The 27990-nt window shown below is 36.9% G+C and overlaps 2 protein-coding genes across 3 annotated transcripts in view; one reads left to right on the top strand and one right to left on the bottom strand.

Annotated features, from left to right (window-relative positions):
* Nucleotides 1-19705, bottom strand: part of LOC132555925 (nicotinate phosphoribosyltransferase-like) — a 28685-nt gene extending 8980 nt beyond the window's left edge. Inside the window, exons 1-8 of one of the 2 annotated variants that reach the window (XM_060220309.1) lie at nucleotides 19616-19705; nucleotides 13315-13485; nucleotides 9373-9714; nucleotides 5822-5937; nucleotides 5085-5169; nucleotides 4241-4349; nucleotides 2981-3121; nucleotides 2156-2240 (exon numbers count right to left, since the gene is read on the bottom strand). In XM_060220309.1, coding sequence (XP_060076292.1) covers nucleotides 2156-2240; nucleotides 2981-3121; nucleotides 4241-4349; nucleotides 5085-5169; nucleotides 5822-5937; nucleotides 9373-9714; nucleotides 13315-13485; nucleotides 19616-19697 — 1131 coding nt within the window. In that variant the 5' untranslated portion in view covers nucleotides 19698-19705. Of the gene's footprint in view, nucleotides 1-2155; nucleotides 2241-2980; nucleotides 3122-4240; nucleotides 4350-5084; nucleotides 5170-5821; nucleotides 5938-9372; nucleotides 9715-13314; nucleotides 13486-18965; nucleotides 19057-19615 lie in introns of those variants that run through there. The other variant, XM_060220306.1, reaches the window with a different exon arrangement.
* On the top strand, nucleotides 19119-27713 carry LOC132555945 (uncharacterized). Its single transcript, XM_060220319.1, has 3 exons — nucleotides 19119-19246; nucleotides 21624-21732; nucleotides 27077-27713. The coding sequence occupies exons 1-3, from the start codon at nucleotides 19119-19121 to the stop codon at nucleotides 27209-27211; spliced, it is 372 nt and encodes a 123-aa protein (XP_060076302.1). The 3' UTR covers nucleotides 27212-27713.
* Nucleotides 27714-27990: the final 277 nt, after the last annotated feature.

The raw sequence follows: 27990 nt of genomic DNA, 5'->3' as shown, positions 1-27990 counted from the left end.
AGGTATGTTATATTGCATTAAGGGAGCGCTAGGTATGTTATATTGCATTAAGGGAGCGCTAGGTATGTTATATTGCATTAAGGGAGCGCTAGGTATGTTATATTGCATTAAGGGAGCGCTAGGTATGTTATATTATTGCATTAAGGGAGCGCTAGGTATGTTATATTGCATTAAGGGAGCTCTAGGTATGTTATATTGCATTATGGGAGCACTAGGTATGTTATATTGCATTAAGGGAGCGCTAGGTATGTTATATTATTGCATTAAGGGAGCGCTAGGTATGTTATATTGCATTAAGGGAGCGCTAGGTATGTTATATTATTGCATTAAGGGAGCGCTAGGTATGTTATATTGCATTAAGGGAGCGCTAGGTATGTTATATTGCATTATGGGAGCGCTAGGTATGTTATATTGCATTAAGGGAGCGCTAGGTATGTTATATTGCATTAAGGGAGCGCTAGGTATGTTATATTGCATTAAGGGAGCACTAGGTATGTTATATTGCATTAAGGGAGCGCTAGGTATGTTATATTGCATTAAGGGAGCACTAGGTATGTTATATTGCATTAAGGGAGCGCTAGGTATACTATATTGCATTAAGGGAGCAAATATGACAAAACTAAATGCAGCAATATCAGCTGTGTGATATTTCAGAACAAGAATGCCCAGCTGTACAATATTTCAGAAAAAGAATGCCCAGCTGTGTGACTTTTTCAGAACAAGAATGCCCGGCTGTGTGACTTTTTCAGAACAAGAATGCCTGGCTGTGTGATATTTCAGATCAAGAATGCCCAGCTGTGTGATATTTATTTTAGAACAAGAATGCCCAGCTGTGTGGTATATCAGAACAAGAATGCCCAGCTGTGTGATATTTATTTTAGAACAAGAATGCCCAGCTGTGTGATATTTCAGAACAAGAATGCCCAGCTGTGTGGTATTTTAGAAAAAGAATGCCCAGCTGTGTGATTTTTCAGATTCAGAATGCCCAGCTGTACGGTATTTCAGAAAAAGAATGGCCAGCTCTGTGGTATTTCAGAAAAACAATACCCAGCTATACACTATTTCAGAAAAAGAATGCCCAACTGTGTGATATTTCAGAACAAGAATGCCCGGCTTGTGATATTTCAGAACAAGAATGCCCAGCTGTGTTATATTTCAGAACAAGAATGGCCAGCTGTACAGTATTTCAGATAAAGAATGGTCAGCTGTGTAGTATTTAAGAACACGCATTGTTTTCTGAAATGCCACACAGCTGGTCCTATTTTTGCCATCTTTTTGTTTAGGCCCAGAATTGTAATTCAGGCCTACTTTTGTTTTGTATAGGCCTAGAATCGTAATCCAGGCCTATTTTCACCATGTCTGTGATTAGGCCTAGAATCGTAATCCAGGCCTATTTTCACCATGTCTGTGTTTAGGCCTAGAATCGTAATCCAGGCCTATTTTCTCCATGTCTGTGTTTAGGTCTAGAATCGTAATCCAGGCCTATTTTCACCATGTCTGTGTTTAGTCCTAGAATCGTAATCCAGGCCTATTTTCACCATGTCTGTGTTTAGGCCTAGAATCAAACTACTATCATTTGCAATCAAAATCAAACTTCGTTTATTTAGTCTCATTATCCTCTATGTACTGCTTCCATTTAAACTCAATAGGATTCTTTAGTTTTATCCCAGTATCACAATTCTGTAATTTGACCTTAATATCACAATAGTGATCCAGACTTGAGGGTTTCATGGAAATTTAGAACACCAGTGAATTAAAGACTTTCCCAGTCTGGTGTTGTTCAAATAATGACACCTGCACTATTATTCTAGACTCTAATCAAAGGTTAATCACAAGTTTTAGGTCATGTCAGAAACTAGAGTGCCAGCACTCTACTCTATATATTAGTGACTACTGTAAAATCCTAAATTTTTGTGAGGCCTAATTTTCATGGCATGTCAAACTATTTCATTGATACTTGATTTCATGGAGAAATCCAATGCAATAAATCTCAGTTCATGGAATCTTGGATTAAGCCTATATACAAAATCAATTAAAAAATAAATCTCCCATAAAAATTAATGAATTTAACATTTTCCATAGTTTGAATATTCTGGTGTCTACAAAGTGCATGATACAATATTATGATGGGAAGGTAGATAGAAATGGAAATTACCTGTTGATTTAACGAGTGTATAGTGTCCTCGTTGATGTCATTACTGGCTACAATAGTCAGTTTACCAAACCAAGGTAGACTTAGACTAGAACAGAAAAATATTGATCATATAGCAACAAATCTGAATTGTATACTGTAAAAATGCAGCTCTGATACCAGTAGTCTGATTTGACTTAATAAGTGACTGGAAAGTTTATCAATGAACAAGAAAATTCTTGCAATTTGCCAGTTTTACTGCATCAATTTTGCTTGAGAATGTTACAAAAAGAAATTCAACAGATTTAAAATTTGACATTTATCTTGACCTCTGACCTGACAACACTGACACGTAATCAGGTGACTTTAGATCAATTTATCTCTAACAGTTTAAAGTTCATGGCCTGGACCAAAAACAATACTGAAGAAAATGCATGTTTTCTATTTTTGAACATTAGATGAAGGTCACATTGGCCTAATTATGTGATGTTTTGTACTTTTATCTTGATTTCTATAATAATTATAAACTTTATTTATTTCACAACAATTGTGAAGTAAGTTTTCCCTACTTATATATACATGATATCTATAATGGCTCAACAGCTATGTTCTATACAAAATTAATTGAAATAGATAATTCTGTTTATTTATCAAAATTGTTGACCTTTGAACTTGTCGTGAAAGTCAAAGTTACCTAATTTTACTCACCTGATCACTGCGTGTGGATGATGTAAATATTTTTTCAAGTTTCATCAAGAGATCTCAACAGTTAAAAGGTTTCTGCCTGAATAAGATTGTGTAACTTGTTAAAGAGGCCTTTTGAAGTGAAAATGAAGATTACTAACTTACCTGTCAGCAACTTTTTTGAAGTGTAACCTGACATGGTTAGATAGGTAGGAGAGATCTCCACTGTCCAATCTCACACCACGTGGCTCATATCCTAACTCATGTAGGGCCAGCGCAACTGTACAGAAGTTTGGCAGTCCAGATCTACAAAATGATCATTTTTATAATCGGATATCAGTTTACATATCTGTCACCAAGAGTGCAATCAAATAGACAAGAAATCCTATCTGCCATCCGTTCAATGGTTGAATGAAACGGAACTACATGTCACAGCGAAGCTGTTCTTTGGATGTGTATGAAACTGTACTTCATGTCAGTGAAGCTGTTCTTTGGATGTGTATGAAACGGAACTACATGTCACAGCGAAGCTGTTCTTTGGATGTGTATGAAACTGTACTTCATGTCAGTGAAGCTGTTCTTTGGATGTGTATGAAACTGTACTTCATGTCAGTGAAGCTGTTCTTTGGATGTGTATGAAGCTGCAATTCATGTCACAGCGAAGCTGTTCTTTGTGTGTATGAAACTGTACTTACATGTCAGTGAAGCTGTTCTTTGGATTCAATGTCTGTGCCAAATCCTGGACCTCATGTCACAGTGAAGCTGTTCTTTGGATGTATATTGCAAACTGTACAAGGGTTACATGTATATAGTTGAAGCTGTTCTTTGGATGTGTATGAAGCTGCAATTCATGTCTCAGTGAATGCTGAAATACAAATCTGTCTGTGTCTGAGTGTAACTGTAATTCATCTCCGTCGAATATGTAGAATTGTTGATACTTCAATTCAATGTCTCTGCCAAATACTGGACCTCTGGTTTACTAGCTAGAGTCCTTTCTAGATAAGCAGTATATTGCAGCTAGTATTTACAAGGGTTACATGTATATAGTTGAAGCTGTTCTTCACATCTGTATGAAGCTGTACTACATGTTTAAATGAAGATGTACTTTACGCCTGTATGAAGCTGTACTACATGTTTAAATCAAGCTGTACTTTACACCTGTATGAAGTTGTACTACATGTTTGAATGAAGATGTACTTTACAACAGTATGAAGCTGTACTACATGTCTGAATGAAGATGTACTTTACACCTGTATGAAGCTGTACTACATGTTTAAATCAAGCTGTATTTTACACCTGTATGAAGCTGTACTACATGTTTAAATCAAGCTGTATTTTACACCTGTATGAAGCTGTCCTACAACTCTGAGTAAAGTTACACCATTAAAAACAATTTGTATGAAGCTGATTTGACATGTGACATACTTGATGACATCGTAGGTGTCTATAAGAGCCAGGAAGCCATCAGGGAAGGCAGAAGCGTAGGATATAAAGGCTGCTAACTCCCCATCACTCACCTGGTCATCAAGGAAACCTAGAATATCAACACCTTCATCATTAAATTGAGGTTACAATGGAACCACTTCAGTACAGGATACTGCAGAATTATTAACATTTGTGGGGCTTTTATTTTTCTTACTTTCAAGGAAAAATCTAAACACACCAATTTACATAGTTATTAATTACTGTCAGAACTAGATTTTTATTTCAACAATGATTTCAGTTGAACAAAATTTTCCTCTGATCCCTCCAAATGCTATAGTGCACTAGAGTGATAGGAGGACAAAACAGATGCATTATTTGAGATTGTAGGTGGTACATCTAAATTAATCTTTTTCTTTACTTGTGTCCTTTGTTCAATCCTTTGAGACTGTAGCTGATACATTTAAATTCATTTTTTCTCTTTACTTGTGTCTTCTGTTCAATCTTTTTGAGATTGTAGGTGGAATATTAAATTCATTTTTTTCTTTCATTGTGTCTTTTGTTCAATCCTTTGAACATGAATATAAAGTGATTTCAGGGTAGACCTTAACATCATCTGTTGTGGGATTCACAGATCTCTTGTACACACCAACGGCTGAATGAACAGACATAGTGATACTTCATACATCATTTAACAGATCTCTTGTACACATCAACTGATGAATGAACAGACATTGTGATACTTCATACATCATTTAACAGAGGGTATAAAAACTGATAATTCTATTTTCTTTCAAAATGTTGTCATAAAAAAATCAGAACACATTAGGAGATAAGCTAATCGTACCTAAAATGCTTGTGAGCTTTTTTTGCCATTTTTTACAAATTGGCAGAAACTTGACAGGTTCCTCGGTTCCCTTTCTCATCAGGGTCTGAAATAGAGATCATTGAAATAACTACGTATTTCAAAGATAAGTATGTTCTTGTACTAACAGTTTACTTACAAGTAATTGTCAGTAATCTATCATATACTTGGGAAAGTCTCTTCCTCTGACCAGAGGACTGTGGGGCCTAATAAGATAGGTCAGTTATGATATCAAAATAGAAAAACAAAAATGATATAGCATACCACTTTCAAAGAGATTTAAAACTCCAGAGATGTCCAGAATATTTAAACTCATGAAAATAACAAAGGGCAATGAGTCTTCTATTGATTGCAGAATCAAAAGTTCCATTCTGGAAAACAGTTACTTGTTATTGCTGTAGTGTGAAAAAAGTGGTGATGATATTGGTTGAAAAATCAGGGCAGACAATGTTGCTGAACAAAAAAAGTGTGAACAAGATTGGTTGAACAATGAGGGTAGACATTGCTGCTGAAGAAAAAAGTGTGAACGAGATTTGTTGAACCATCAGGGAAGACATTGCTGCTGAAAAAAAAAGTGTGAACGAGATTGGTTGAACCATCAGGGAAGACATCTCCAGACATTATCTAAATGATAGAAAAAACCAAGGATTTGATAATGCTTAACATGATTAACAAAAGTTCTACTGACCAGTAGGAACAAAGAAATGCTTCAGACCTACCTCGTCAGCGATCGTCTCAAGATCAGTGAAAGAAGTAACAAAAGCATGGGCATGTGTACCCCGGACAGGAATCCCATACAGTTTCCCAGCCAGAACATTACTTGTACCATCAAATCCTTCAAAATGAAAAGTCATATTTTTATATTAGATTTCATTTCAATATTTTGTTTAACAGTTTGGTATGTGTGGAATATGTACCCTTATCACCATAGTAACAGTTTTGGTATGTATGTGTGTGAACTATGTACCCATATAAACAAAATAAGCAGTTCTGGTATGTATGTGTGTGAACTATGTACCCTTATCCCCTTATCACCATAGTAACAGTTCTGGTATGTATGTGTGTGAACTATGTACCCTTATCACCATAGTAACAGTTCTGGTATGTATGTGTGTGAACTATGTACCCTTATCACCATAGTAACAGTTTTGGTATGAATGTGTGTGAACTATGTACCCTTATCACCATAGTAACAGTTTTGGTATGTATGTGTGTGAACTATGTACCCTTATCACCATAGTAACAGTTTTGGTATGTATGTGTGTGAACTATATACCCCTTATCACCATAGTAACAGTTCTGGTATGTATGTGTGTGAACTATGTACCCTTATCATCATAGTAACAGTTTTGGTATGTATGTGTGTGAACTATGTACCCTTATCACCATAGTAACAGTTTTGGTATGTATGTGTGTGAACTATGTACCCTTATCACCATAGTAACAGTTCTGGTATGTATGTGTGTGAACTATGTACCCTTATCACCATAGTAACAGTTTTGGTATGTATGTGTGTGAACTATGTACCCTTATCACCATAGTAACAGTATTGGTATGTATGTGTGTGAACTATGTACCCTTATCACCATAGTAACAGTTACCTTATGTGTGTGTGAACATGTACCCTTATCACCATAGTAACAGTTTTGGTATGTATGTGTGTGAACTATGTACCCTTATCACCATAGTAACAGTTTTGGTATGTATGTGTGTGAACTATGTACCCTTATCACCATAGTAACAGTTTTGGTATGTATGTGTGTGAACTATGTACCCTTATCACCATAGTAACAGTTTTGGTATGTATGTGTGTGAACTATGTACCCTTATCACCATAGTAACAGTTTTGGTATGTATGTGTGTGAACTATGTACCCTTATCACCATAGTAACAGTTTTGGTATGTATGTGTGTGAACTATGTACCCTTATCACCATAGTAACAGTTTTGGTATGTATGTGTGTGAACTATGTACCCTTATCAGTAACAGTTTTGGTATGTATGTGTGTGAACTATGTACCCTTATCACCATAGTAACAGTTTTGGTATGTATGTGTGTGAACTATGTACCCTTATCACCATAGTAACAGTTTTGGTATGTATGTGTGTGAACTATGTACCCTTATCACCATAGTAACAGTTTTGGTATGTATGTGTGTGAACTATGTACCCTTATCACCATAGTAACAGTTTTGGTATGTATGTGTGTGAACTATGTACCCTGTAGTAACATTTTGGTATGTATGTGTGTGAACTATGTACCCTTATCACCATAGTAACAGTTTTGGTATGTATGTGTGTGAACTATGTACCCTTATCATCATAGTAACAGTTTTGGTATGTATGTGTGTGAACCATGTACCCTTATCATCATAGTAACAGTTTTGGTATGTATGTGTGTGAACCATGTACCCTTATCATCATAGTAACAGTTTTGGTATGTATGTGTGTGAACTATGTACCCTTATCACCATAGTAACAGTTTTGGTATGTATGTGTGTGAACTATGTACCCTTATCACCATAGTAACAGTTTTGGTATGTATGTGTGTGAACTATGTACCCTTATCACCATAGTAACAGTTTTGGTATGTATGTGTGTGAACTATGTACCCTTATCACCATAGTAACAGTTTTGGTATGTATGTGTGTGAACTATGTACCCTTATCACCATAGTAACAGTTTTGGTATGTATGTGTGTGAACTATGTACCCTTATCACCATAGTAACAGTTTTGGTATGTATGTGTGTGAACAACAGTTTTGGTATGTATGTGTGTGAACTATGTACCCTTATCACCATAGTAACAGTTTTGGTATGTATGTGTGTGAACTATGTACCCTTATCACCATAGTAACAGTTTTGGTATGTATGTGTGTGAACTATGTACCCTTATCATCATAGTAACAGTTTTGGTATGTATGTGTGTGATCACTTTTGGTATGTATGTGTGTGAACCCCTTATCACCATAGTAACAGTTTTGGTATGTATGTGTGTGAACATGTTTATCACCATAGTAACAGTTTTGGTATGTATGTGTGTGAACTATGTACCCTTATCATCATAGTAACAGTTTTGGTATGTATGTGTGTGAACTATGTACCCTTATCACCATAGTAACAGTTTTGGTATGTATGTGTGTGAACTATGTACCCTTATCATCATAGTAACAGTTTTGGTATGTATGTGTGTGAACTATGTACCCTTATCATCATAGTAACAGTTTTGGTATGTATGTGTGTGAACTATGTACCCTTATCACCATAGTAACAGTTTTGGTATGTATGTGTGTGAACTATGTACCCTTATCACCATAGTAACAGTTTTGGTATGTATGTGTGTGAACTATGTACCCTTATCACCATAGTAACAGTTTTGGTATGTATGTGTGTGAACTATGTACCCTTATCACCATAGTAACAGTTTTGGTATGTATGTGTGTGAACTATGTACCCTTATCACCATAGTAACAGTTTTGGTATGTATGTGTGTGAACTATGTACCCTTATCATCATAGTAACAGTTTTGGTATGTATGTGTGTGAACTATGTACCCTTATCATCATAGTAACAGTTTTGGTATGTATGTGTGTGAACTATGTACCCTTATCATCATAGTAACAGTTTTGGTATGTATGTGTGTGAACTATGTACCCTTATCATCATAGTAACAGTTTTGGTATGTATGTGTGTGAACTATGTACCCTTATCATCATAGTAACAGTTTTGGTATGTATGTGTGTGAACTATGTACCCTTATCACCATAGTAACAGTTTTGGTATGTATGTGTGTGAACTATGTACCCTTATCATCATAGTAACAGTTTTGGTATGTATATATGTGAACTATGTACCCTTATCACCATAGTAACAGTTCTGGTATGTATGTGTGTGAACTATGTACCCTTATCATCATAGTAACAGTTTTGGTATGTATGTGTGTGAACTATGTACTCTTATCATCATAGTAACAGTTTTGGTATGTATATATGTGAACTATGTACCCCGTATCACCATAGTAACAGTTCTGGTATGTATGTGTATGAACTATGTACTCTTATCATCATAGTAACAGTTTTGGTATGTATATATGTGAACTATGTACCCCGTATCACCATAGTAACAGTTTTGGTATGTATGTGGTTAGCACCATAGAAAGTGAATATCCTTCAAACTTGTAGGAATACAACAACAAGCAGAAGGAAACTAATAAACAGTAATCATCCGTATAGTAAATCAGTTGTTAGCGTAGTGTACATATTTAAGCTCACCTCCTAGGTAGCAGTAACGAGATGCTGACAGTGCCCCATCAGGTCCTTGGGCTCTCCTAAGACCAAACTCCAGGAGGATTTTCTCTGGCCCAGCTGCTAGACGGAAACGCATGCCATTAGTTGCCACCAAACTGGCGTAGTTGACAAGGTTTAGGAGGGGAGTTTCCATCAACTGTACAATAGGTAAGGGTCCCTCAACAGTCAGAAGGGGTACCTTGGGGAACACAACAGTCCCTTCATCAATGGCATACAGTTTTACATCCTTTGTAGATATCTGCTGCAGGTAGTCAAAGAATTCGGACTCTATGTTACTAGGAAGGACTGTCCGTAAGTAGTTTATATCTGCAACATAAACAATTGTAGAATTTTTTTTATCAAAATATTCATATAATGATGTCAATAGGTAAATGACATCATAATGTTTACTTATTTACAAAACCTTGCCAATCTTCCATTCTTATTGTATATTCTAGAGCATGTAGAGATTATTCCTTTAAAGTTTTTTTCGAATTATAGACAAAGTTAAACTTTGACCATTTCTGGAAATCAACTTTGACCTCTGACATAATTACAACATACATTGCACAGGCAAAATCATTCCCTGTATCGTTTTCTAATCTGCATACTTATGTGTAAATTTTACCTTCTACATAAGGTCATTCAGTTACCATTTTACCTCTATGACCTTGAAAGTCATTCAAGGTCGTTTATACAAAATACATTGACCCTGCCAGGTGTGGTGCATTTTGCTACATGTAAGAATGTTCTTCACACTTTTGAATATGTGTTACTTTATTTGACCCGAAGACAATGTCCATCATGTGAGAACTTAATAGTTATTGATGGCATGTAATCTAAACCTCACCATCAAAGCTTCATAATGTTACATGGTTAGAAATTTAAAACATATTTGGCCTCTATGACCTTGAAATATTGTCTAGGTCAGATTCTATATCATATCAAAATGTTAACTTTCTTTTACAAAAATTGTAAAACAACCTATCCACTATTAATCAATCTGGCTGGTGTGGATGGAGGCATGTGAAGAGTCTTATGATGGAAGGAAAGCTGATTACACAGAGAAAACCCACATGATCAGGCAGATGATTCTCATACCTTATCATGTCACTCAGGGTATTCCATACATCTAGGTGAAAGATAAAGTTACAATTGTGCCATCTGACCACCAAAATTTTATATAAAAATAATGGTCAAATATTGTGATCTTCATTTAAATGAAAATCTTAAAGGTCTGATTGACTAGGAATGACATTTATGTGTCTGAGCATGTGAGCTATATACCAGCCAATCACCAGCAACATATCACAGATGATGTGAGCTATATACCAGCCAATCACCACCAACATATCACAGATCATGTGAGCTATATACCAGCCAATCACCACCAACATATCACAAATCATGTGAGCTATATACCAGCCAATCACCACCAACATATCACACAGATCATGTGAGCTATATACCAGCCAATCACCACCAACATATCACAGATCATGTGAGCTATATACCAGCCAATCACCAGCAACATATCACACAGATCATGTGAGCTATATACCAGCCAATCACCAGCAACATATCACACAGATCATGTGAGTTATATACCAGCCAATCACCACCAACATATCACAGATCACGTGAGCTATATACCAGCCAATCACCAGCAATATATCACACAGATCACGTGAGCTATATACCAGCCAATCACCAGCAATATATCACACAGATCATGTGAGCTATATACCAGCCAATAATCAACAAAATATCACACAGATCATGTGACTATATACCAACCAATCACCAGCAACATATCACACAGATCATGTGAGCTATATACCAGCCCATCACCAGCAACATATCACACAGATCATGTGACTATATACCAGTCAATCACCACCAACATATCACAGATCATGTGAGCTATATACCAGCCAATCACCAGCAACATATCACACAGATCATGTGAGCTATATACCAGCCCATCACCAGCAACATATCACACAGATCATGTGACTATATACCAGTCAATCACCAGCAATATATCACACAGATCATGTGACTATATACCAGCCAATCACCACCAACATATCACAGATCATGTGAGCTATATACCAACCAATCACCAGCAACATATCACATAGATCATGTGAGCTATATACCAGCCAATAATCAGCAAGATATCACACAGATCATGTGAGCTATATACCAGCCAATCACCAGCAACATATCACAGATCATGTGAGCTATACACCAGCCAATCACCACCAACATATCACACAGATCATGTGACTATATAAAAGCCAATCACCAGCAACACAGATCATGTGAGCTATATACCAGCCAATCACCACCAACATATCACAGATCACGTGAGCTATATACCAGCCAATCACCAGCAACATATCACACAGATCATGTGACTATATACCAGCCAATCAACACCAGCATATCACAGATCACGTGAGCTATATACCAGCCAATCACCAGCAACATATCACAGATCATGAGAGCCATATACCAGCCAATCACCACCAACATATCACACAGATCATGTGAGCTATATACCAGCCAATCACCAGCAACATATCACAGATCATGTGAGCTATACACCAGCCAATCACCACCAACATATCACACAGATCATGTGACTATATAAAAGCCAATCACCAGCAACACAGATCATGTGAGCTATATACCAGCCAATCACCACCAACATATCACAGATCACGTGAGCTATATACCAGCCAATCACCAGCAACATATCACACAGATCATGTGACTATATACCAGCCAATCAACACCAGCATATCACAGATCACGTGAGCTATATACCAGCCAATCACCAGCAACATATCACAGATCATGAGAGCCATATACCAGCCAATCACCACCAACATATCACACAGATCATGTGAGCTATATACCAGCCAATCACCACCAACATATCACAGATCACATGAGCTATATACCAGCCAATCACCACCAACATATCACAGATCACGTGAGCTATATACCAGCCAATCACCACCAACATATCACAGAAGCTATATACCAGCCAATCACCACCGACATATCACAGATCACATGAGCTATATATCAGCCAATCACCACCAACATATCACAGATCACGTGAGCTATATACCAGCCAATCACCACCAACATATCACAGATCACGTAAGCTATATACCAGCCAATCACCACCAACATATCACAGATCACGTGAGCTATATACCAGCCAATCACCAGCAACATATCACACAAAGTATCCAAGCGTGTGTAGAAAAGTCATCATCAATCTTAATGTACATGTCAGATGGTCTTGTAATTTTTACACTCTACAGTGACGCTAGTACAGTACAAAACAGTACAAAAGAAAATGTTGTTATCCATAAATTCTTTATAATAGGACCACTACATATACTCAGCATTAAATATGGCTCAATGAAACATTGTGCCAAGTGACATAGAAATCAATACAGTAAGCAAGACCATCCACAATGTATATCACCAGTAAATCAATCCAAACACATTTCACAATCGTAACGCTGCAAGATTTCACAGCAGCTTTTGTTTTTGAATCAATATGTATAAACATTGACAGACTTCCTAATTAAAGAACAGTATCTCAGGGCTTGGTTGATTTTCAGTTGTAATCGTTTATATACTGCTTAAAATAAAATTTCAATCCCTTACAGGTCCTTTAACTTTTTCTAAATGTCAAAATGCATCCAGACATACTAACCTTTGTCCAAAATAGATCATTTATGATAACAAATTCACAACAATAAAATAGAAGACTTACTAGGATTACTCGTCTGAAGGTAAAACCAGGAAGAAATATATTGTCTATGGACACAGATGTTTCAGGGACATCCTGGTGCCTGATTACCCTAAGGGAGAATTCATAATTATTGGTGAACTTACCACTCTCTGTAAAGCAGAACTTTTGTAGAAACTTGATACACTCCTCAAGTCCAGCAAACACAGTGAATTCTCCTTTAAATGGATTTTTACGGAAGTAAAGGTCAAAGACGGCCCTGTCTGTCTTCTTGCCACTCTTCCAATAGGCATAAGCCATGGTGATTTGGTAGAGATCTGTAAATACAGGAACTCCATTGAATTTTGTTTTATTTTCCCCACTTTCGTTCATTAAAAAAGCAAGATAGAATGAGGTTAAAACCATATATATTCTAACATTATATATTTCAATGTCAAAGTAACTTCTTTATTGACAGTGTACAAAATAATTGTGGAGTCTTATGATGTTTATTATGAAATGTGTAATGCACCATGACCAATCCAGCCCTACACCAAATTTGGGTGTTATATGTATATCCTTTAACTCCCCAATATATATATAATTGTGATCAACTTTCATTATCTGGTAACTTTTTCAAAAATATCAACGATATAATTTATGTAATAACCATATGTTTAGAACATTGCCAAGATCAGGGCCCGTATTCATGAAACCGTTCTCATGCTCCACCATGAATTTTGTGCTCAAGCCTTATGTTTTGTTTAAGCTAAAATTAATAAATAAGACTGATTTTTCCAAAGATTAAAAAAAAATCGAAGGGCTTCAAGTCAAAGTTATATTCAATATTTATAGTTGACATTTGTATTATTTTATATGATTTGGGCGAATTATAAAAAAGTCTGCTACAGCAGAAAGTCTATGCTTGAGCACGAGAATGGATTCATGAATAAGGGTCCTGATCTCATACGGAAACATTTAATTAATGCGGCTGTTGTATAGAGAGCTTTGTTTACATTTGTTGTCACTTCAGCTGCAGTTACTTTGGTAACAAGGTGTGAACTGGGCATGAATTTCCTTCAGAAATTTTTGTTTCACATATACATGACATTTCATATTTTTTTCTTTATTTTTCTAAATAAAATTTAGATAAATATATAGACAATAAGTCACACCTTCAGACCCCTCTTTCTTTTAATTTGTTGCTGCAGGATGATTATAATACCATGAGTGACTCTCCAAGAGATTCATATTCCATTTAATGCCGGAATATTGACATCGTTGTGCTGCTAAACTTCACATGAAAAAACAATCACACTTTATTTTTCATAATTATTTGAAGTTTTTTTATCAAAATAATTATTTCTACCATTAGATAGTTTTATCGGATTTTCCATCTTTTGAAGTTTTCCCAATGACAGTTTTTTATGTCCATTACAATGATTTGTGTGTCCCAGCCATGATCAAAGATACTGCATTATTCCAGTGTGTTTAGGCAGTTGTACCCAACTACAGACTTGTTGTGACTGTGAAACAGAAAGCCAGTAAGCTTATGATGGGTAGAAATTTTCTGTATCATTAGCATTCAATGACATCTGCATAACAGATTGAATTTAAAGAATACTTCACACTGATCCACTTCCTCTGAAATCTAAAAATAACCATTGTACAACCTAATGGGTTTTTGTAAATTGCTTTCAATAACATTTTAAATTATGGGTGCACAAATTCATCAATATGTATATCTGTAAAATTTTACCAAGGGAGTAAAACTTTCAGATACCAATTTAAGCTTAATGCACAAATTTGGAAAATGCTCTGAGCTGAGTGGATGCAAATTACCAGTCGACATTAAAAACTTTAGAATAATGATACCCATTGTATTATCACTGATCTCTGCTGCTCTGATATATTTATGTATGAAATTTCTCCGACACTGTATTCATGATTAGCATATTCAATATTCAATCTATATTTTCTAAATAAAAAAAAGTGCAATTAGAAAAAATGACAACATAACAGATCAGTCAGCATTATATTAGCTAAAGAATATAACCATGACAAATACGTTTAGATATTAAATTCAACAACACAGAAATTCTTAATGAAATTTTTTCAACTTCTGCATTTGAATAATGTTTGTATATTTTGAAATTTTCTTTTATAAAAATGATAACTTACACATCAACTCATTTAGCAACTTAAGTGTATATATATATAAATTCTGTAAGTTTTAGAAAATAAATATTTAAGTTAGGTAAGTAATACTTAGATATGTTAAAAGCTGACTGATATTTAAATCAAAATAAATTGTTTGACCCCTAGAAATAGGCTAGATAAGATGATTATTACAGACGTACCTGGCTGTATAAAACTGATATCCATTTCCTCTATATCTAAGTCAATCCTCATGACTGAACATGTTGATAGGTGATCTGGCCACACAACACTGATCACATCCCTTTACTGACAGTGAGGGATTCAGTGATATTCTATAACAATAGGGTTATCTCCTTTCCCTACAATACCCTCTAGATATAAACATTGCATATCATCTTGTTCAAGTCTGAATAATTGTCAAAGTATAGTTTTGTTTTAAAAAATAACGAAAACAAAAACAAAAACAAAACTGGAGTTTTGCCTAATCTGTTAATAATCTCTACACTTTTCTACAGAACAGGAATACATATGATCTGATTTACCTTTTCTTTCTTTTTTTTTTTGTTGAAAATATCATTATGTGTAGAATTCTAATTACCTTTTTAAAGCAGCATTACAATTTCAAGATAAAAAATCTTAGATCTTGCTTATACCATTTTCTTTTTATTAAAAAAGCAGCTATATTTAATATTTGTTTTTGACGTGACACTATCTAAAGAAATAAAATACAAAATACAGTAGATTGTTACAAACCACTGTGATGGTAAAACCAACATATATCTATATTTGATGATATTCTTTCAGACAGGACAAAAAATGGTACAAGAGCAACTTTTCATCATTACAGTTTCTATGTCTATGTGTTTCCCCATGATAAAGACTTGTCTGTGTTTTTATGATACAGGCAAGCTTTTCAGAGACTCGGTTAAAGAGCAGCTGGTTAAAGACAAACAAATGAATATTTAATGAAAATAATCTATGATTTGTCTAAAAGCATTTTATCATTACAAAACTATTTTTCCTGTGCAAGTTTACATGGTATTTTACATCCAATAACAGTATCAGTAGTTTTACTACAAAATGACAGATGTCATTTTATACACACAGCCTCTACAAGGTAAGTAGAGTTGATAGGAAAATAAAAATCAATTTTTCATAATATTCAAAACCAAACACATTATTCAGCAGAAACATGGACTTTATAAGGGGCATCTAATGGGCCAATAGTCTCATCCAGTATCTAGACCAGTCATGGAATGAGATTCACAAGGGTCAAGATCCATAGATTCTGTATGACACTTAACCCATCATACAGGTTCATTTTCTGTACTTATAATCACCACTTATCAGATATTCAACGATATATATGTGCTACCTGTAAAGTTAATGATTACTAAAGTTTATATGTTTACTAACCATGGCTGTTTAATCGTGATCAATGATGTTTTATACAATAGTAAGATGTAGCTAGATCTATAAAAAGCCAGTACAGTTAAATGACATTTTTGTATTATTCAATCTTTAATTTCAAAGGAATCAATATTCATCAGTATTTCAATGGTTTATTTTTTCTTTGTATACTATGTTTTTATCGTGCTATTTTATGTTCTAATCTGTCTGCTGTATAACCCAACACATATTATTTTCACTGATTTAGATATCAAACATCATAATGACAGTTGCTACTGCATGTCCACCCATTTTGCATGAAAAAAAAAACACTTTTTTTATTTTCACTGCTGGTGACCTTTAAATTCCGTTATTTCTAAATTGTGCTGTGAAATTCTTAAATTTCTATAAATGAAGGACTACATCTAAGTTATACAATAAACTCCTTTGGACCATGTCAATAGTTTGAGGAACACAGTGTATTCAAGTAATCTGAGTTTGGTCTAGATCATCAACTACCTTATATCTGTGTCCGTGAATGACATATTTAATACACAATTCTTTGACCATCCAATTCATGATTATTGTGAAGTTTTGATTGACTTATATCTTCAATTTGTCTAAAATTTTAATGAAATGAAATTTATGGAAACGGTAAAACACTGCACCAGTTTTCTGCAGAATACATGTCATTAAGGATAATGGTTTCTTGAGCATGGCGTAGGTAGAAAACAAAAGTGGAAAGATTTACAGCATATAATTTTTACTGTTGAATAATTAATGCCAAATCACAAGGAAAAGTGTTATGAGACCAAATATAGTGTATCCTCTATGCTTTTGTTAAGATGAATTTGCAGAATAAAAGTAACAATGCAAACAGTCTTGACATAAACATACTTGAGCTAGCATGCTACTAACATGTTATAAACATCCTTCACTTAAACAAGAAGTAAACTATTTAATGTAAAAAGAAAATTATCTTTATTCACTTGTACCCTTCTGCTATGCAGCATTATGTTACTTGGTTTACAAACTTTCCTTTCAAACAAAGTTGACTTTTATGTAAAAAAACACCGAACTAAATGTATTGGAAATATCCTGATTAGATAATCAAATTATGTAACAGGCCCGAAAACTGGTATCTAATCATACTACCATTAATCCCATAATTATCTCCTGTCCTGCCATATACTTGTATAAATACACAGAAATGATTGGAACTGGTACCCTGAAACTGGATGCAGTCATGCGCAATACAGATAAATGATGGAAAGTCACTTCAATGAATAAAGAAGGAAATATACTGTGAAGATAAAGAGGTGGGGATCAAAATGAATTTGTGGAATGAAAGGGTGTTCAAGGAATAACAGGTCAAGAAATCCAAGATTAAGTAAAATATAAAATATGTGGTCGAGACCAAGCAACCAAATTGGGGGTATTTGAAAAATATGGGTTTGAGTAACTGGGGTTTCGCTGTATGTACATGTACATGGGTCTGACTGTTTTCCCAACATATAGGTACAACCCAAGATTATGAATTTCCTGATAGTTTTGGATAAAAAAAAAAACATATGTCACTCTAAGATGTTGAGCTTGGTACATAAACTAAAGCTGGAAATATGTACATCTGCACCATATGTTCATTTATCAAAATCAAAAATATGATACTGAGCTGTCAATTCTAAAGTATCTGTTTTGGTGGAATACTAATCTACTGAAAAATGATCATTACACGAAAAACACTCAATTTTTATTAATATTTGTAAACAGATTAATCCAGGTTTTGTAAAATATATATTAAAAAAATACATGAAGTAATAATATTCAACATGTAACTACTTATTTCAAAAAACATTTAAAAATCTATACATATACTAGTAGATTTTCTGAAAATGTCAATTACTATTTTGGACAATTTCACTTTCATTTTGTAATTGAAATACATGGAAACTTCACAAAGACATGTTGATTTATTTCCTCTTTGATAATTTTGCATTTATTTTCCATCAATTACTTTAATAGCTGTCCTAAAAATAAAGAATCAAGGCCTTCGTTATAAAGCCGGTTGTGAAATTCATATCGATTTTTTGGACATAGCGGTTCCAGTATAAACTTGTTCATCACAGCAAGGCAGGTGAAAATGAAACTGAAATATGCAAGGTGCGCGCTTTTAGTTTTCGTAACATTGATTTACATCAGACGGAAACGTATTAGAAACATATCAAGTATGTCATATGTAAGTTACTTAAAAACGAAATGTTGTGATTACCTGTGAGAATCGGCTGAATGACTCCATTTTGTTCTCTGCTTAGGATGCGAGAAAAACTACTGTTAGTTCCGGAAGACATGTTGCTATCCATTATCAGAAAGGTGAGAGGTCAACGAATAAGAGCTCCACAGACATAAAGGGTGATAACTCTGCATGTTATGGAGGAAAGTGACTGAAATGTCTGAAGATGTAGCGAAAACAGTCACCGAATGTAACACCGAGAGTCCAGAGAAAAGAAAACGAAAAAAGAGGAAATATAGGAGAACAAAAGATGAATCAATGTATGTAACCATGGCAACATGTTCAGTATTTTAGCAATGCTCATTAGGAGAATGTATTGGTGGTTTTCAACTCAGACTCGCTGTTCTGTTTATTATCGTTATTTTGAATCTTTCTTATGACATACAATATAATGAATGCACGATAGAACTCCGTTAACTTGATTTATTCCCTGATGTGTACGTTATTTTATTTCATATTGACAACACTGTCAAACTACTAGACACAGCGGTTATTCATTAATTTCTGATGTTTGGCTAACCACTAGCCCTATTGTTTAAAAATTTGACAGTTCCATTCACGTATGTGTAAGTCATTAATGTCTCGTATAAATATTTCGATATGCATATGTCATTTTGCAGCTACTCTACCTCCTAGTAAGCTCTCCCTTGTGGCCGGGGTGTTTTCCAGATTCCATTGTTTTGATTTAGTTATTTTCTTTGCAGCATCCATCTTTGCGTCTGACAATGACAGGCGTCAATGCCTGCGCGTGCAAAATAATCACACGTGACTTTAGTTTGGCACCCTGCCACACCCATGGTATCAATAATAGACAAGGTGTATACATGTTTTGTTATAACGTGTATTGTATATTAACATAGTTATAACAACTACATGTTAGCCTAGATATTAGGAGGCACTGGAGACTGATAGGGCCCCAAGGCTTACTGTGTACACAGTTGACTGGATTCATCATAGTCACATGCATAATAACTTTAACTACAAAGTTTGTTTCTAAAATGTAAAAGGCAGTATGTCTATTATGTAGACACATGCAAGGACACATGACATGAATAATATTTTTTAAGTGAGGTTATAGTATATAATTGTACAGGAATAACAATCTACCAGTTTTGACATATGGTGTGTTTGTTAAAACTAACGACAAGAGTTATTATAAATGACAAGAAAAAAAGAAAAATCAATGCAGGTGAAATCTTGATTGAGCTTGACATGATTAACTGGCCATCCATTCATATTCTCATACCATATTCCCATCGGACTTTTGTTGGCTAGCCGAAATATGTAAACTTATTATAAAACCATGGAATCCAGGTGTTGATACTCCATCTTCTATGTCATTTGTCTGAAAAAGTAATAAAAGAAAATGATAGCAATATAACATCTAAACATTAAAATACTTTATTATATTTTTATATTGTACTTAAACTTAAGATACCAGTTCCAACTGAAAATACTTCCAATGCTTTTGTAACTGATTTTTGCTTGGCATTTTACTTTAAAACAACTTTCTCTGTATAGAAGTCAATCACATCAGACTCGGGATAAGCCGGTTTTTATTGATTTTATATATACTATATTTCTCACATAAAATTGATTTCTATGTCCCCATCATTTGATGGCATGTCCAGTTCAGGATCATATCATACCATGAGCCCCTCTCAACAGATTCGGTTCATAGTTACCTATAGTGTCCTAACGTCATGTTATACGCATATCATATCAGGTTGGCTAAGGTTAAGGGGTCAAAGGTCACATTTGACAACTATTTCTATTTATACATATGAGTTACACAAGCATTATAAGTCTTACAGATGTTATGCCAACTACGTTCAATGAATAACTAGGGCCTGATATCTTCGCTTCACCTGTCATGCATAAGTATTCTCAATGTCAATGAATAATTAAGCCTAGTTGTAAGCATATCTAATATTGTCCATATAGAGAATACATTATCAGTGTCTTAAAATATTAGCTGTATTTTGGCTTGGGACAGAAAGAAAAAAAGTGGCTCGTCACTTTTGTCTTTCTTCACCCTCGCCTTAATACAGCATATATTTTAAAACACTGACTATATCCTGCATCATTGATTGAGAGTCAGCCTATTAAAACATCAACTGTTATGTTTTCTTTGTTTACTTGATGTGATGTTGAATTTTTACCACATACGCCAAAAATGTACCCTGTAGGAGTTTCATATTTGTCTAAACATATAAAATGGTTATTAAAGTTTATTTAATTGATAAAAAGTTACAGGACACAAGATATCATGGTGTTGGGTTATATATATCATGAAAGATATTGATTAAAACATATGATTGAGTACCTGGGGAAATGCATGTGGTCCCATATATATACAACCTGATGTCATATGTGGGACTCCAGTCTGAGCGATGCAATTGTGAAAGTCGAATTTCAGTAACCATGCCACTTTACCATCCATTTTGTTTAATTGTAATTCAATACAAATTTGTTGAAGATAATGTATTTGATTATGAATTCATACTGTATTGTAATGAGTCTGGTATAGAGGACTATGACAAGTCCTGAACCAGAAATAATCTTATCTTAATAAAAAGTTGTAAACGGATACGATTTAAGTAAATCTAAATGTTTATCTGATTGAATTCTTCCTAGTTTATCAGCCCACGATTTCCTGCCGATTCGACTGCTGACTTTATTTGGAATGACTGTTTGTTTGGCGTTGTTCATCTTCCAGATCAGCACCTCACTTAACTCCTACAATGTAAGTGTGAACATGTTTTAAGTCTTAGATCTTAAAGACATTTTACAGAATTGTTATTACGTGTACCTATGACAATGATAGCGTAATAAATCCTGCAGACAACGATCAAAACAGGGACTTATTGTTTACCAGTCATACTCTCAACTGATCAAGCTAAAGAGAGTAGATTGTTTAGTATTGCCATGTTAACAGTTACAATATTCACTCAGACCTGCAGGATAAAGAAGAGTTGTTCTTTGTATTTCCTTTATAGAGAAGGAATAATAACTTGGTGAAGACCTTGTGAAGACAAAGTTTCTACTAATTGGTAACGCGGTTGGTTACGGTTATCATTCCCTCTCAAAAAAAGTTTATTTTCTATAACTGCCCTGCATGCTTTTGAGGTATCCATACCTAGCGCCAAGTTCCACACTAAGAAAACCCACCGATTTCCACCTGACGTTGACTCCTCCTCCTTACTTTCTATTTCCTTTGTGTGATCATTGTAAAGAAAAACTATACTTGCGGTCTTTATTTCATCTTGTCTTCCCCAACTTAATTAACCAGATTGCTCCCCATTGAATGATGTTTATATAGTTATAACAGGAAGGTGAGTATATAAAATGAGTGTTAATCGTTAAAATATTTAAATACAGTAAAGAATGATGTACCTGTTTAAAGAAGTATATGTATGTAACTTGGAAGTATGGACAGTGTGAATGATGTGTGTGGAGAATAAGAGCCCTCCTGTGACAGTGTAAATGATGAGGGTGGAGAATGAGAGCCCTCCTGTGACAGTGTAAATGATGAGTGTGGAGAATGAGAGCCCTCCTGTGACAGTGTAAATGATGAGTGTGGAGAATGAGAGCCCTCCTGTGACAGTGTGAATGATGTGTGTGGAGAATGAGAGCCCTCCTGTGACAATGTGAATGATAAGTGTGGAGAATGAGAGCCCTCCTGTGACAGTGTGAATGATGAGTGGAGAATGAGAGCCCTCCTGTGACAGTGTGAACGATGCATGTGGAGAATAAGAGCTCCCCTGTGACAGTGTGAATGATGAGTGTGGAGAATGAGAGCTCCCCAGTGACAGTGTGAATGATGAGTGTGGAGAATGAGAGCTCTCCTGTGACAATGTGAATGATGAGTGGAGAATGAGAGCCCTCCTGTGACAGTGTGAACGATGCGTGTGGAGAATAAGAGCTCCCCTGTGACAGTGTGAATGATGAGTGTGGAGAATGAGAGCTCTCCTGTGACAGTGTGAATGATGAGTGTGGAGAATGAGAGCCCTCCTGTGACAGTGTAAATGATGAGGGTGGAGAATGAGAGCCCTCCTGTGACAGTGTGAGTGATGTGTGTGGAGAATGAGAGCCCTCCTGTGACAGTGTAAATGATAAGTGTGGAGAATGAGAGCCCTCCTGTGACAGTGTGAATGATGAATGTGGAGAATGAGAGCTCTCCTGTGACAGTGTGAATGATGGGTGTGGAGAATGAGAGCTCTCCTGTGACAGTGTGAATGATGAGTGTGGAGAATGAGAGCTCTCCTGTGACAGTGTGAATGATGAGTGTGGAGAATGAGAGCCCTCCTGTGACAGTGTGAATGATGTGTGTGGAGAATGAGAGCCCTCCTGTGATAGTGTGAATGATGAGAGTGGAGAATGAGAGCCCTCCTGTGACAGTGTGAATGATGAGTGTGTAGAATGAGAGCCCTCCTGTGACAGTGTGAATGATAAATGTGGAGAATGAGAGCTCTCCTGTGACAGTGTGAATGATTGGTGTGGAGAATGAGAGCTCTCCTGTGACAGTGTGAATGATGAGTGTGGAGAATGAGAGCTCTCCTGTGACAGTGTGAATGAAGAGTGTGGAGAATGAGAGCTCTCCTGTGACAGTGTGAATGATTGGTGTGGAGAATGAGAGCTCTCCTGTGACAGTGTGAATGATGAGTGTGGAGAATGAGAGCTCTCCTGTGACAGTGTGAATGATGAGTGTGGAGAATGAGAGCCCTCCTGTGACAGTGTGAATGATGTGTGTGTAGAATGAGAGCCCTCCTGTGATAGTGTGAATGATGAGAGTGGAGAATGAGAGCCCTCCTGTGACAGTGTGAATGATGTGTGTGTAGAATGAGAGCCCTCCTGTGATAGTGTGAATGATGAGAGTGGAGAATGAGAGCCCTCCTGTGACAGTGTGAATGATGTGTGTGTAGAATGAGAGCCCTCCTGTGACAGTGTGAATGATGAGTGTGGAGAATGAGAGCTCTCCTGTGACAGTGTGAATGATGAGTGTGGAGAATGAGAGCCCTCCTGTGACAGTGTAAATGATGAGGGTGGAGAATGAGAGCCCTCCTGTGACAGTGGGAGTGATGTGTGTGGAGAATGAGAGCCCTCCTGTAACAGTGTGAATGATGAGTGTGGAGAATGAGAGCTCTCCTGTGACAGTGTGAATGATGAGTGTGGAGAATGAGAGCTCTCCTGTGACAATGTGAATGATGAGTGTGGAGAATGAGAGCTCTCCTGTGACAGTGTGAATGATGAGTGTGGAGAATGAGAGCCCTCCTGTGACAGTGTGAATGATGAGTGTGGAGAATGAGAGCTCCCCTGTGACAGTGTGAATGATGAGTGTGGAGAATGAGAGCTCCCCAGTGACAGTGTGAATGATGAGTGTGGAGAATGAGAGCTCCCCAGTGACATTGTGAATGATGAGTGTGGAGAATGAGAGCCCTCCTGTGACAGTGTGAATGATGAGTGTGGAGAATGAGAGCTCTCCTGTGACAGTGTGAATGATGTGTGTGAAGAATGAGAGCCCTCCTGTGACAATGAGAATGATGAGTGTGGAGAATGAGAGCTCTCCTGTGACAGTGTGAATGATCAGTGGAGAATGAGAGCCCTCCTGTGACAGTGTGGTTGATGTGTGTGGAGAATGAGAGCTCTCCTGTGACAGTGTGAATGATGGGTGTGGAGAATGAGAGCTCTCCTGTGACAGTGTGAATGATGAGTGTGGAGAATGAGAGCTCTCCTGTGACAGTGTGAATGATTGGTGTGGAGAATGAGAGCTCTCCTGTGACAGTGTGAATGATGAGTGTGGAGAATGAGAGCTCTCCTGTGACAGTGTGAATGATGAGTGTGGAGAATGAGAGCCCTCCTGTGACAGTGTGAATGATGTGTGTGTAGAATGAGAGCTCTCCTGTGATAGTGTGAATGATGAGAGTGGAGAATGAGAGCCCTCCTGTGACAGTGTGAATGATGTGTGTGTAGTGTGACAGTGTGAATGATAAGTGTGGAGAATGAGAGCTCTCCTGTGACAGTGTGAATGATGAGTGTGTAGAATGAGAGCCCTCCTGTGACAGTGTGAATGATAAATGTGGAGAATGAGAGTTCTCCTGTGACAGTGTGAATGATGGGTGTGGAGAATGAGAGCTCTCCTGTGACAGTGTGAATGATGAGTGTGGAGAATGAGAGCTCTCCTGTGACAGTGTGAATGATGAGTGTGTAGAATGAGAGCCCTCCTGTGACAGTGTGAATGATGTGTGTGTAGAATGAGAGCCCTCCTGTGATAGTGTGAATGATGAGAGTTGAGAATGAGAGCCCTCCTGTGACAGTGTGAATGATGTGTGTGTAGAATGAGAGCTCCCCAGTGACAGTGTGAATGATGAGTGTGGAGAATGAGAGCTCTCCTGTGACAGTGTGAATGATGAGTGGAGAATGAGAGCCCTCCTGTGACAGTGTGGTTGATGTGTGTGGAGAATGAGAGCTCTCCTGTGACAGTGTGAATGATGAGTGTGGAGAATGAGAGCTCTCCTGTGACAGTGTGAATGATGAGTGTGGAGAATGAGAGCTCTCCTGTGACAGTGTGAATGATAAGTGTGGAGAATGAGAGCTCTCCTGTGACAGTGTGAATGATGAGTGTGGAGAATGAGAGCTCTCCTGTGACAGTGTGAATGATTGGTGTTGAGAATGAGAGCTCTCCTGTGACAGTGTGAATGATGAGTGTGGAGAATGAGAACTCTCCTGTGACAGTGTGAATGATGAGTGTGGAGAATGAGAGCTCTCCTGTGACAGTGTGAATGATGAGTGTGGAGAATGAGAGCCCTCCTGTGACAGTGTGAATGATGTGTGTGTAGAATGAGAGCTCTCCTGTGATAGTGTGAATGATGAGAGTGGAGAATGAGAGCCCTCCTGTGACAGTGTGAATGATGTGTGTGTAGGAGAAAGCCCTCCTGTGACAGTGTGAATGATAAGTGTGGAGAATGAGAGCTCTCCTGTGACAGTGTGAATGATGAGTGTGGAGAATGAGAGCTCTCCTGTGACAGTGTGAATGATGGGTGTGGAGAATGAGAGCTCTCCTGTGACAGTGTGAATAATGAGTGTGGAGAATGAGAGCTCTCCTGTGACAGTGTGAATGATGAGTGTGGAGAATGAGAGCCCTCCTGTGACAGTGTGAATGATGTGTGTGGAGAATGAGAGCCCTCCTGTGATAGTGTGAATGATGAGAGTGGAGAATGAGAGCCCTCCTGTGACAGTGTGAATGATGAGTGTGTAGAATGAGAGCCCTCCTGTGACAGTGTGAATGATAAATGTGGAGAATGAGAGCTCTCCTGTGACAGTGTGAATGATTGGTGTGGAGAATGAGAGCTCTCCTGTGATAGTGTGAATGATGAGTGTGGAGAATGAGAGCTCTCCTGTGACAGTGTGAATGAAGAGTGTGGAGAATGAGAGCTCTCCTGTGACAGTGTGAATGATTGGTGTGGAGAATGAGAGCTCTCCTGTGACAGTGTGAATGATGAGTGTGGAGAATGAGAGCTCTCCTGTGACAGTGTGAATGATGAGTGTGGAGAATGAGAGCCCTCCTGTGACAGTGTGAATGATGAGTGTGTAGAATGAGAGCCCTCCTGTGATAGTGTGAATGATGAGAGTGGAGAATGAGAGCCCTCCTGTGACAGTGTGAATGATGTGTGTGTAGAATGAGAGCCCTCCTGTGACAGTGTGAATGATGTGTGTGTAGAATGAGAGCCCTCCTGTGACAGTGTGAATGATGTGTGTGTAGAATGAGAGCCCTCCTGTGACAGTGTGAATGATAAGTGTGGAGAATGAGAACTTACTGTGAGAGAACAAGTTCGTAATGTTATATTTGTGTCTTGGTCTTTGTTAATGAAAAGATTTGTCAAAAAAATTGCTGCCCATTCCATTTTAGATATCAAATGTAGGTTAAATATTCATCTTCCAAAGAAGAGAGCGTGTGAGGAGAGGCAGATGTTGCCGGGCTGTTCCCAGAATCTGATATCACTTAATGCACTTCGTTGATTAGATCCCCAACCATAAAGATAAGCTTGACAATATGTTTGTATGTAATGCTTTCATTTCATTTTCTACAGATTTTACATGATATGAGAGATCTGGAGGAGCGTTTCCCTGACTACATGTTCGGTCTCCATGGTGAACCCAATCTGTGGTCGTGGGATCCTGATACAGAGCTGTTGAAGGTCAACACATCACTCTTTATACACTGAAGGCTTTATGTAATTACTGCTGGTCCTGTACTGAAGATCAGAAACAACAACACACAAGTGCTTTGGGTCAACTAGTACCTGTAAAATCTTCATATACTACATGTGAATTTTATCATACTTCTGATGAATTTTGAAGATGTATGGTTGTCAACATTATTTGTATGATTACAACACAGGTTCATGTTCTTCATGTGCAGTTCAGTTCAAGTGAACAAAGATCTAGGGTAATTTTACTAAACAGGTAGAATTCTAGCTGCAGATGTTTACAAGATTCATATGTGGTTCAGTTCTAGAATCACAGATGTGGTTCAGTTCTAGAATCACAGATGTGGTTCAGTTCTAGAATCACTGATGTGGTTTAGTTCTAAGATCACTGATGTTTTTAAGTTCTAAGATCACAGATGTGGTTCAGTTCTAGAATCACAGATGTGGTTCAGTTCCAGGATAACAGATGTGGTTCAGTTCTAGAATCACAGATGTGGTTCAGTTCTAGAATCACAGATGTGGTTCAGTTCTAGAATCACAGATGTAGTTCAGTTCTAGAATCACAGATGTGGTTCAGTTCTAAGATCCCAGATGTGGTTTAGTTCTAAGATCACTGATGTTTTTAAGTTCTAAGATCACATGTGGTTCAGTTCTAGAATCACAGATGTGGTTCAGTTCTAGAATCACAGATGTGGTTCAGTTCTAGAATCACTGATGTGGTTCAGTTCTAGAATCACAGATGTGGTTCAGTTCTAGAATCACAGATGTGGTTCAGTTCTAGGATCACAGATGTG

The sequence above is a fragment of the Ylistrum balloti genome, unplaced genomic scaffold (genome assembly GCF_031769215.1).
Source record: "Ylistrum balloti isolate Yb309-2 unplaced genomic scaffold, AGI_CSIRO_Ybal_v1 Utg369648, whole genome shotgun sequence".
NCBI lineage: Eukaryota > Metazoa > Mollusca > Bivalvia > Pectinida > Pectinidae > Ylistrum > Ylistrum balloti.
Note: the sequence above shows the minus strand (reverse complement) of the source record. Positions and strands in the feature narration are given on the sequence as shown.

Bases quoted from the DNA above. Each gene is read 5' to 3' on its own strand.
- LOC132555945 (XM_060220319.1), top strand. From the start codon at position 19,119: ATGTTATGGAGGAAAGTGACTGAAATGTCTGAAGATGTAGCGAAAACA. The intron at 19,247-21,623 runs GTATGTAACCAT...AATTCTTCCTAG, and splicing joins AGAACAAAAGATGAATCAAT to TTTATCAGCCCACGATTTCC. The intron at 21,733-27,076 runs GTAAGTGTGAAC...CATTTTCTACAG, and splicing joins CCTCACTTAACTCCTACAAT to ATTTTACATGATATGAGAGA.